The sequence below is a fragment of the Balaenoptera physalus genome (genome assembly GCF_965194825.1).
Source record: "Balaenoptera physalus genome assembly, chromosome: 14".
Taxonomy (NCBI): Eukaryota; Metazoa; Chordata; class Mammalia; order Artiodactyla; family Balaenopteridae; genus Balaenoptera; species Balaenoptera physalus.
Genome location: NC_138893.1, coordinates 3,596,186 through 3,608,503, shown reverse-complemented (window position 1 = coordinate 3,608,503; position 12,318 = coordinate 3,596,186). Strand labels below are relative to the sequence as shown.

General features: G+C 41.8%; 1 protein-coding gene across 1 annotated transcript in view; it reads right to left on the bottom strand.

The window, feature by feature from the left end:
* ANK3 (ankyrin 3) overlaps nucleotides 1–11,751 on the bottom strand; it is a 342,898-nt gene extending 331,147 nt beyond the window's left edge. Inside the window, exon 1 of the mRNA XM_082424963.1 lies at nucleotides 8,822–11,751. Coding sequence (XP_082281089.1) covers nucleotides 8,822–8,935 — 114 coding nt within the window. The 5' untranslated portion in view covers nucleotides 8,936–11,751. The remainder of the gene's footprint in view (nucleotides 1–8,821) is intronic.
* Between the last annotated feature and the right edge of the window lie 567 nt (nucleotides 11,752–12,318).

Below are 12,318 nucleotides of genomic sequence, written 5' to 3'. Positions count from 1 at the left end.
ACGGTATTTCTACTCTTAACGATATGTATGCAAGTAAAGGATTAATAGCCCCATTTGACCAAGGTGGATACTGAAGCCCAAAGAAATTTAGTTTAAGGCCACACAGCTAATCAGAAGTGGCTGCCATATGAACTCACATCTAGCCCCAAAGCACATTCTTTCCAGAACCATGAATCGTAGTACTTAGCACTCTCCCCACATCTTTCTCCTTATTGCTTGCCTACTTTATTTGTTTTTAATCCTCTACTAAACAAAATTGACCATTTACCTCTTCCACTGTCTAGAGTTCTTACAAAATTATATTTCATTGGGATAAAATAATGCTGTTTATATTAACATCACAAGGGTCTTGGGCATCTACATGTAAATTATAAATGTTTCCGTGTCACTGACTTCCAGTCACTAGAAAATCTTGGGCTTCTTTCCATCCAACCCTCTCTAGCCAACTCCTCTCTCCCAGTTCTTTTCCATGCAGTCCACACATCCTTCTCATATGGTGATGGTGCTAGTTGCCTTTTGTTCTGCCTAAAGGCAAGCCCCAGAGCTGGCAGATATGAACATTAGTCTCTACCCATTCTCATGGGCTTCATCTAAATTCAAACAGAACTGGTGATATGATACTCATTAGTGGAAGGCCACCTATGACTGAGAAATAATTCACTGGAACCAACTAAATCTAAATTGAAATCTACACATTTTGCAGGCAGCTCCTATATTTGGCAATGATAGACTGTTCTAGTTCATGACACCACTTTGGGTCCAGGAAAGCATAACCTTGAGTGAATGGGATAAGCGCCAGAAAAATGTGATTTATATGTAAAAGATTCAAGCTTGATTTCCATTGCTTTGCTTTCAACTCTTCTGCTTTTCATTTGTACAAACTAGAAACAACAATTTGGGTAAAATTAGAGCAGACTGCTTCTTTCCAAATGTTACCTTTCTATAGAAATATCTCTAGAATAAAGTTTGGATTGTGTAACTGACAGTGTAACATTGTATTTAGACATTCTCTTTCAATGTTTAACCTATATATTAGTCAATAGGTATAAGCTAATGATTCTTTTTTTTTTTTTCAGTGACTGAATTTCCCTTAAAAATTCTTTTAAATGTAGAATGACACTAACCTAAGTCTCATGGTTTACACAATATTTAGACTTTGCAGTTAAATTTAAATGATTAATTTATAAAAATCCCAATTACTAAATAACTTAACTTTTAACATTTCAAAGGTGATAACTCTTCTCTTGACATAAGAATTCACCATAGGGGCTTCCCTGGTGGCGCAGTGGTTGAGAATCTGCCTGCTAATGCAGGGGACACGGGTTCGAGCCCTGGTCTGGGAAGATCCCACATGCCACGGAGCAACTGAGCCCGTGAGCCACAACTACTGAGCCTGCGCTCCGCAGCAAGAGAGGCCGCGACAGTGAGAGGCCCGTGCACCGCGATGAAGAATGGCCCCCCGCTCGCCGCAACTAGAGAAAGCCCTTGCACAGAAACAAAGAACCAACACAACCATAAATAAATAAATAAATAAATTTTAAAAAAAGAAAAAAAAGAATTCACCATAGATGTCTATTAATAAGAACCTCCCTTAAAAAAATCTCTTCTGTAGACGTTCCAATGGCCCAAGCAAGGGACTTACAACCACAGAGACCTTGGCCTTAAGCCCAGCTATTTCTGTAACTGAGGCAAGTTACATAACAAACTTAAGCTTAGGCTAATACCTCTGTACATGTGGATAACATTATGGAATAGTGTTGACATAAATTCAAATAAGATGAGGAATGCAAAAGGCACTCAGCACATTGGAGGCCCACTAAAAAATACTCATTTTCTAATTCAGTTCTTCACCCCGACCTGTGTAGAGTAATACAAGCAGAATCCCAAAGACAGCAAGCAGATGGACCTGCAGCTTCCATCCTTTATCTTGCCAGTTCCCCGTACAGTGACAGGCACAATGGAGGTGTGCAATACATTTGTATTAAATGAACAGATGCAGGTAAAATGGGATATGATTAATGCAAACTTTTCTTATAACTGTAAAGAACTTAAAACACTGCCAAATCCTCATTTTCCTCAAGCATACCTATGAAAAGGTAACACTTTTCCATACTGAAATTCAATAAAACACACATACACACACAATAATATACCATCATGCCAAAGGAAAATTAAAAGACAGAAAAGATCAAGGGCCTGGAGAGTGAGGAAGAAACAGTTCAATTGCTGCAGTATGTTGGCGACAAAACTAACAAAAAGAACTTTAAAATAACATATTTGGGCATTAATAAATGTAAAATTTATCCCTAACATGATCCTGTACTGGTTATAAAGGTAATTGATCAAGAGCAAGACAGTGTTTTAAGTTTTTGGCTTTATTGGGGAGGAGTATTATATACATTTATTTTGTAGTACTAGGTTATAAGCAATAATTTTGAAGCCATAATTAATCACATTATGATATACTGCTATAAAATCATTCCTGATCTATGTTCAGTGTAAAGGTATGAGTTATTTTGGCTCTAATCTAATAACATTAAGTTTTTTTGTTTTTTTTTTTAACGAACAGATGACTTTACTGAGGAAAAAAAATGTACCATGATGGTAACAGAGTACAGAGAACCAATCGGCTGACAAGTCTTACTGAACTGCCTCCCGACGCCTAAATCTCTGGCACACCAAACGACAAAGGTTTACAGCCTTTCCTACGAGTGAGCTAAGCCTTCTTCCATCCATCCTTTTCCAAATGGGGAAGAGTGAAGACAGGGCAGCAGCCAGATGTGCTCCTATAGGGAGCTTACCTGCCCCGCTTCAGTGAGTTGACTTGCTGGCACAATCCTTCTTGAAGCCTCAGGTTGGAAACAGTCCATTCATTCTTCTGTTTATGTGTCTCTTCATTATGAACAGACACAACAACTACCACTCTATGACTCTTACTTTGTGCCAAGCACTGTTCCAATACTAATTCACTGACATCTTATTACAACCCTGTGGCTGAGTACATACTATTATTGTTTTCATTTTGCAGGCGAAGAGACTAAGGCATCGAAAGGTTAAATAAATCCCCCAAGAACACAGCAGCTAAGTGGTAGCACCAGCACCTGAGCTCAGTCTGACTCTACAGTCCCTGTTCCGAAGCATGAGACTTACTGCCTCTCCTCCACCCATCTGTCCTGCCAGCCACCCTGCCACCTTTCTCCCTCCCTCCCTTCCCTTCCCCCCACCCTCTCACTGAACCACCTACTCTGCAAGCCTCAGTTTGGTAGTAGGTGAGTATGATACCCCCTCTGCCCTCTAGGAGCTCATAGTTTCCCGGGTAGGACACACATGTAAACACATAATAACAGTGCAGAGTGTCAAGTATGTTGAGAGAGAAACCGGGCTCCCTAGATGTCTGGAGTCTATGGACTTAGCAAAGCAGGAAACAGACTAAGTTCCCTTTGTCCCAGAAAGGTCCATACAATCCTCTTCCCCAAAGTCCAGGTGCTGCAGTAAATGCCTCACCCTGCCTGGCATCTCACTTCATGGGTGCCACAGGTACCTAGGTAACCAGGCATGGGAGAGCCTGTAAAATGTCAGGAAGCACCGAGCTTCTGTGGCAAGAGATCACACTCAATAGTTCAGGTCTCCCGAAATCTGTTCTCAAATCCTTCAGTTGCTTTAACTCTTAAAGAGACGGAGAGAGTTTCATTACAATAAACCCAGACTGACAGATTCCAAAGTCCTATGACCCAAGTTTAAGTCTAGGTCCTCCAGTTACTAGCCATATGACCTCAGGCAAGTTATTTAGTCTCTTTAAGCCTTGGTTTTAGCTATGAAAAATGCGGATGAAAATAATACCTGCCTCATAGAAAAGTTGTGAGAAAAAAATAGGATAATCCATGGGACTCACTCTGCACACTGCCTGGTATACAGCAAGCACCTAAGACACTGTTGTGTTATTACAGCAACACGTCTTTGGGGATTTGATATCCTGCTGTTGGTAATTTTTCACTTTATTTTTCAAAATTGAAAAAAAGAAATTCCTAAGGTAAAACATTAAAATCTATTTCAGAGGGTAAGAAAAAGAAACTCACTATGATACTGGATTACTTAGAGATATAAAGCCTGTTATTCAAGGTTCCAGATGTTTAGAAAATAGCTTATCTTTTAGAAGATTCTCTGACTCAAGCCCACTTTGATGTGTAGCTGTGAAAATATTAACTACATACACTGTATAGTGTAGTAGTTAAGAACACAAGCCAGAGAGTTAGGCTACCCAAATTGCAATCTCAGCTCTATCATGAATTAGTGTGGAGACTTTGAGGGAACAGCTTAAAGGCTCATGCCTCAGTTTTCTCATCTGTAAAATGGGGGTAATAGAAATACTTTCTTCGCAGGGTCGTTGTGAAGATTAAATGAGCCTCCACCTAAAAAAGCAGTTTAACACCCTACCTGGTGCATTTTTTAAGAGGTCAAGAAATGTCCTGGGAGAAAAGAAATGAATCTGGGAAATTTAATTCTTCGCCTTCCGCTTCAAGCCAGAAACTTGGCAGTTACCCTAGAATCCGATCTCTCCCTCTCACATCCTACACACAACCCACTGCCAAGTTCTACTGAGTCTTCCTCTAAATATCTCTCGTATGCAACACCCGCTTCTCCACTGGCATCGTCTCTGCCCTGGTTCAGACCCTCAGCATCTCTCATGGTGCTTCCTGACGGCTCTCCCAGCTGCTGTCTACAACACTGATGCTTGAGGGATGGTTCTAAACTCAGAAAATTCTTCGGTCTCCTCTCCCTACCATCACCACCAAAGGTGATTTAAGTCCCTCTCTCCTTTGAGCAGGTTAATTTCCAATTCCGTAAGATGGCATACAAAGACTTTCGTGATCTGGCCCCTGACTACTTTTCCAGCCATTTTTCCTGCCATATACTCATGTCCCCTTTTCTCCAAAATACCGTTCGTTTCTCACACACCTGAATGTTCCTCTCATACTGGAACAACTGTGGGCCTGGGATTCCTGTCCTTCTCCTTGGCTATCTCACTCACTCCTCCTCCAAGGTTCAGCTATGCTGAGAACCTTCTGTGAGCCCATTCGAGTGGAACTGGGGGTCTTGCTGTGGCTCCTTATTTGTAGGGGGTTTAATGGTGCTCTTCTCTTCCTCCCCCCTCTGCAGGGAGCTACCGTACTGTGGCCACTCTGCCTTGTTTAGCTTTGTCTCCAATGGGGAATGCAATACCTGATGCCAGAAATCACTCAGTAAATATTTACTGAATGAATGCATGAATGCAAAAATGAAGCAGTGAATAGTCACTCCTGCTTTGCCACTGAATAGCTGTATGAGTTTGACACCAATAATCAGAAAGGATATTAATCATAAAATTAATTGCCACTTTATCCTAGTATATTCCTGTGTCAGTCATATAGAGAGAGAAGGGAATTCCATAAATGTTTCCTTTTCTTAGTATAGATTTTCATGGGTCACCTCAAAGTTGTTTTTTTGTTTTGTTTTTTTGATAGGACGTATTAAGTGCATACAAACATACATACAAAATATTGAATAAATAAAGGTCAATTCTCCTAATACTCCTCAAATTGAAATGTATTTCATAGCTTATGTGGAGAGACGGCAAACCATGTAGGTAATATGGCACCAGAAGCCAACAGCAACAAGGAAGTATGGGGCTGAAGAGCGTTTGTGATTCTAACCCTTGTGGGTTCATGGTGGCTTGGACCCCCTACAGACCACCACCTGTGGGCCAGGGACCTGCTGGGTGCAGGAGATACAGAGTTCCTCCCTGCAAGTTGCTTAGTGAGGGCATGGACCCAATACAGACCCACCCAAACGTGCTGTCTACCTTTGTCATGCCTCCCACTTGCTGCCAAACTAAGCCCATCAGGAGAGAAGGAGAATGAAGGGGAAAATATAGCAGGAGAGAGCAATGGGAAGTGTGGGTAAGGAACTTTTACACTAGATACTCATTGAAACTTTTTTTTTTTGCTTAAAGTCAGAAAAGTTGATGATAAAATGATTAAGGGTTCATCTATCTAGACGAATTTCCTTTTAACAAACAGGAAGATTTTCTTTTTTCTTGACACGAAAGTTGTGGTGCCAAGAAGAAAATATATCATTATTAAAATTCAACTAATTATAAATTCCTAGACGTTTCCTACTTTTTGACAGCTAATCACTTATTCATAGTTATCAATATTCAAAATATCCAAATGTGCAACTCACTGGGTTTAAAAAAACTGATGAAACCTGAATCCTATGTTCATTTGACACGTGTATTATGATTCGATTATAATGCTTAGTAACGTCCCATACTGTATGATTCTGTGTCAGAGAGAAATAATCAAGAAAGGTTCATCTTCGGCTTGCTCAAACCTGAATTGCAGGGGTACCATGAGTCAAATTCCTTATTTTATAAACTAGATACTCTTTAAGTTTTTCTTTTGTGTTTGGTGATTTTATGAGAGTGCCCACTATTCCTTTACGTAATTAGAAGATCCTAGAGGCTATTTCTGCATATGAGCAAGAGCGGTGATTCCCATGGCAACCCACAACATATTTAAAAGCAGCTTTTCCAACTGACATGGGGCTGACAACATGGAACAAAGTAGCCCAGAAGCCTGAATTAGGATTTTAGGAAAAGGTAGGAAAAAGAAACTCAAAGTTGAAACAATTCACTTTGTTGAAGAGAGTAAGTGTTACATATGCTATGTCACTGGAAGGCGATCTAGATCGTGTCTTCAAAGTCGTTTAATCTTAACTTTGCAAATTAGAAGTAGTCCATGCGATCATTTGACTATGAATAGTAAACCTTCTGTAATACAGGTACCTTTGATAGGGAATAGACACACTATATTGTGTTATGAATTAACAAGCACAACAGCAATGAAAGTGTTATCCACGAGCCCCTTTCTGGATCTCCTCTGTGAGTGCCCCGAGAACAAAACATTTAAATCTGCCTGCACATTGACAATAGCGATATTGATATTTCTCCATGTTCCCTTCTGGTTGCTAAGAGATTTACATTGGACAGACTCTGTTGTACTCATAACAAAGCATTTTGGTCCACAAAGCATTTGCTTCAGCTCAGTGACCCCAGAAACTCCCTTTGCCTCACCCCTTCCCTCTTTTGCTTCCAAGTCAAATAGGGGACGAGGCACAAGCAAAGGACCTGTCATTGCTCCCACAGGAAACTGCTGTCCATAAGCCTGGCTTGGCTAATAACTCTTTAGTACAGTATCGACATTAATGATGAAACTGTATCTTTATACAGATTTATGTTCCTCTCCTCGTGTTTCTCAGAAGCTAGTTTACCATGGAGCTGGGGTGGGGTGGGGGGGGGGAGATGTGCCGAGAGGGCTCAAAACTACAGTGACCAACCCACAGACAAACCTAACTTCAGTAAAATTAGACCAGAACCTAGCAAACCATGGCAATCTCACAACAGCTCTGCTGTGCGAGGCTTTGAAATACACTTGCGGAGAATTTCCTAACTTGAGCTTGTACTTCCATGAAAATACGTTCAAGAAGTTTATTTACAAGAATCCTGAAGCAGGAACCATCTATATTTAACATCTTGCAGCAGAACCACTGCAGCCCTCCAAACTCAGTCTCAGAAAGTCTGCCAGGTAACAAAAGGCAGAGAGGTTTCTTCTCTAGATCCTCACTTGGAAGAAAATGGCAAAGGCACCGAAAATATTCATGCTCACTCCTGAGAAAAGGTGCATGTGGCGGATGAAATCTGCATGTCATTTGCAAAGCACAGGCATCACTGCTCAAAGCAAATTAAGATAATCTTTCCTTTGGGAACTCTCACAGAGAGACATAAAAATGTTTTATGACCTGACTTCCATATTCAGATCACAGAGTTTTAGTCAATTTTTATTAATTGTCAAGGAAGAAAAGTGCTTTGGGGCCTCACTCCCCCGGTCGCTTTCTAGGAGTCATATTTAAGGGCACAGCCACCAAACAGTAAGTACTCCCAGGCTGTAATAAAACACAACTGACCTAGAATAGTCCTCCTATTTGCTCCCTTGCATTAGAACATCAATAGGGGAGGATCAATGCCCATGCTTTGATCTAAAGCAATCAGTGTTGAAGGCTGCAAGTCCCTGCCATGTCACGGGAATTCCTGCATTCAGGATAATCACTCTCAGCCAGAAGAGAAAGACCAACCTCTCTGGTTTTAGCTGTATTTAACAAAAGAAAGTTATTTCCAGCAGTTTATTTCCATTGCACAACCAACTTAAAAGTACCTTACAGAAACGAGAGGCAGAAGGAAAGAAGAAACAAACAAACCAACCAAAAAAAAACAAAGCAGGAAATGACTTTTCTGCTACATCTTTAAGGTCACAGATCTGCCTGAGAAATGCACACATGTGACACAGTTCTAGCACAAAAGCTCCTTTTCCACGAGACAGAACGGTAAGAAGTAAAAAGGCTGGTTCTCCAGCCTCTCCCTCAACCCTAAGTCACCGCAGTGCATTTCACCTTGACCAGGCTGGAAAGAAACTCCTTTTAACTCCCTTGCAACTCCTTTCAGTGTCATGGAAGCACGCCCATGCCCATGTGAAGTGCAAGCCTTCCGCATGGGCACTGCAATCAGCCGCACACAGGGTAAAATCTTCCCTTGCCTTTGCCCGTCCTACCCCGGTCGTCCACCATAGGGTTTCTATCATCTGTTCCCAATTTACACACCCAACTTACACACCCAATTTACACTCTACACAGCATGTAAAAATAGCCCCGAATGCTTCTAACGGATGCCAAGAGGAGATTAAAACAAAAAGAATCCAGGCAAGATCTAGGCGCTGGCATACATAGCTACCTTTTTCTTCCGATCCCGGGACCGTCTGCGGTGTTTCCTTTTTTTCTCAGTCTCTTCTTCAGCATTGATTTCCAAATCCCTGTTTTTCTTTAATTGTGAGGCTGCATGAGCCATTATGCATTGAAAAGAATCCTCTCAAGCACGCAGGGCTTCCTGGTAGAAGGTGATATCTTTAGGCACCTTTAATCAGGCTTCCAGCAGCATTTCAATCAGTGGAGAGAAACCTTGGACCCGAAGCAGGAAGACATTCAAAATGCCAAGATGCTGGGGAAGCTGAAGCCTTAAAAACCCCAACGGCGGTCTCCAGACTTCATCCTACACCTCCCTCTACCTGAACCTTTACACGAGGGTGCAGCCATCGTAATGCATTTAGCGTAGTGAAACAGACAGCTGGGACAGAGGAAGCTGTATTATGGCTGTATCCCCTGCCACCAGCTGGAAGTGTCTAAGTGATTCCTCGGAAGGGGGAATGCTGCAAAGGAGGCTTCTCCGAAGGGAAAAAATCAAGAGTCACCACACATGCAGGAGCAAAAATCCAGCACTAATTCTGAAAACCTATTTCAGAATCCTTCGAAAAAAAGACAGGGCTGCAATTTACACATCACCACTAGGTCTGCACAGAGCAGAATTTAACCCATAACAGAATGGAGCAGTTCCTCCTTCAGTGTAACTGCTGATGGTGACAAAATATATAAAATAAGATTTTACAGAAGGCACTCGATTTTGCTATGGAGATACTGACTGCATGATGGGAAAAACAATGCACGCACTGCCCGTCTCAACAGTGTGTCCTTTATGCTCAACTATCAGCCTAAATGCACAGAAGGGCCCGTTGTCTTTTAAAAACAACATGCTGATTACAACACATCATACAGCAAGCCGTGAGCGTGCTGGTGTATGGAACAGATGCCTGATTCAGAGGAGTCTCCAGGACTCTCCTCTCCTGAGGTCCGAGGGTCAGAGAATGGGAAATCTGTGCTGCAGTCAGGGGTTCTGAGTCGCTGAAATGTGGACCTGGCGTTCATGTCAGGGTGTGCTTCCATCACCTTACTATTTTTGCCACCTGTGTCCTCAATGACTGCAGCCTCTGAATATTCATGATGTGAAGTAAAGTAGCAGCCAGTGCTCAAGGCCTGCTGGGCTATCTTCTGCTGGGATGGACACACGCACTGGAAGAAGTGTACTCAGTCAGGAATCGTTCACACGCACAAACACATGGTACCCACACAGCTTTAGCGAGAAATGGCTGAAATGTCAGACTGGACCTAAAACCTTCTCGGTCCTGGTGAGAAAACCTAAATTCACCAAGAAAATGAGCAGGAAAAAAAAAAGATGATGCTTCATTGCAAAGACTTCGTGTGTGTGCTTCTAACACTCAAAGTCCTTGACTTTGGAGATCAGCGCATTTGACTTTGCAGGACTGACGGTTAACATGTGTGGAGACCCAAGCACAAAGTGCAGAGGTTTTGTGTGAGGATTTGGTTGGGGGGTCTCTGGAGCTGCTGCCCACCTGCTTCATTAAGGGCCCCAAGTGTGAATTCCTGCCAACGACTACTCACTGTATGTCTGATTTGGAGATCAAGGACCTTCCTCCTTCCTCCCTTGTAGGGGGTCTTATTTTCCGCTGGGCAGTGATAGAAAATAGAAGGGAAAGGAGGACCATGGCCATGACCTTCCACTACAAGGGGACTGCATGCTCCTCTCGGGCCTCCCTGCAAACCACATGAAAACCACTCTGGTCCAACATTCCCGAGGGCCTACTGCGTGCACTGACGTTCATGCGCTTGCCTTCCCACAGAAACTATCTACACGAGGGAAGAATTCTGGAAAGGTTCTCCACTGTCTACAAAACCAACATCTGACAAAAGGGGGAGGGGGAGGAAGGTGGGGGACGAAATGTGACTCAGATCCAAAAGTGATAAACTCTATTTGGATCTTCATAATAAAAACTAAGTGTATTTTTTTATCAGAAGAATTTTTATTGTAATAGTAATAGGCGAGGCGGAGAAAAGAATAAAAAGTAAAACTTTTGTATGCTTTCTCCTGATATAAATCATCCTGGACTTGTGAAGAGCATTTGTACAATTGCCTTTCCTTATTTTCAGTAAGCTGAAGTGGACAGCCAGCTTAAAAACTGGATGATTTCCTACTGGCTCTCGGACCTTCTTTTTTTTCTTCCTTTATAGACACTAATGATACTTTAAAATATATTTATAAGCACCCTTGACCTTCTCCATCTAAGGCTGGCAAAGCTATACTTTCCCATTGATCTCTATCAGCAAAAGCATAGCTGGAAATTAGGAACACAGGCTCGGTATTTTTCAACTGGAATAATTCCTTGCTTTCCCAAAATGTTCAGAAGTTGAGAATCTGTCACAACTTTTATGCTACCATAATATGAATTTTTTGTTACATTGGATTTTGTGGTAAGTGATTAACCCACCAAAAATAAATTCTAAGACATAGCTTGTTTAGATTTTCTTCCTTAAAGAAAATATGGGCTTTTGTCCGCCATTTCTAAACTAGACGAACTTTAAACAGCATCACTGCCAAGGAGGGCAGCTCTGTGAGTCCTAGATTTGATGGTAATATTACTAAAACCTTAGTCACCTTCTCCCTACCCAGCACACACCCTGACAGGTAACTCTCATGCTCCTGGTGTACTTATTCTCAATGCAAAGGCATTTACCCAAGATTGTCACAAATATTAGCTTTTATTCCTCCCAAACTGAGTTGACAGTTCTGTCAATAATTCTAGAAAGCAAGACCTTATGATAGCTGAAACAAACAAGAAAAGAACTTTTTAAAACTTCATTCTTTGGCTGAAGTTTTATAAAACTTTTCCACTTCAGTCTCAAGAGATTGTTGTCTTCTGGGTGATGAGTAAATTAGTATGAATCTTCAAAGTAAAACTGTGCAGCTGGCACAAGAGTATGTCTGAGCAGAGTGGCAGGTCTCTCACAGCAACAAGAAGGAGATGCAGAAACAGCATTAGAGCACATGCCACCTGAAATAGTTAACACAAGGTCCACTGGGTAACTTCTCCTGTCCTGCTCCCTGACATTGGCCACGAGGGTGTAAGAAACAGGACTTGCATGGGACGGGGTGGCCCATGCATGGAATGTTGGAGCTATAGAAAGTTAACAAACAACAGTTCTGAGGCCACTACTCTCAAGGGAAAAATAATTGTTCTGCTTTTATAAAAATCCCAGGTACAAGAATTCCTAAACCAGCCTTTCGAAATAAAGTAAAAGAGTGCTCTTTCAAACTTTTATTAGCTGCAGAAATCTTTCCTTGAATAAGTTCTACAGGAAAGGCATTGAGAATAAACCTGAGAGTGGAGTTGCCTGGCTGAATGGAAGGAATAGGGTCCTATAGCCCCAACTTTTCAGCTCCCACAACGTTCCTCCAGAAGGCAGGTTGGATAAGCATGGTTGGAAATTTGAAATCTGGCACACACCACCAAAGAGTCCTGATCTTTCCTGGCCATGTACCTT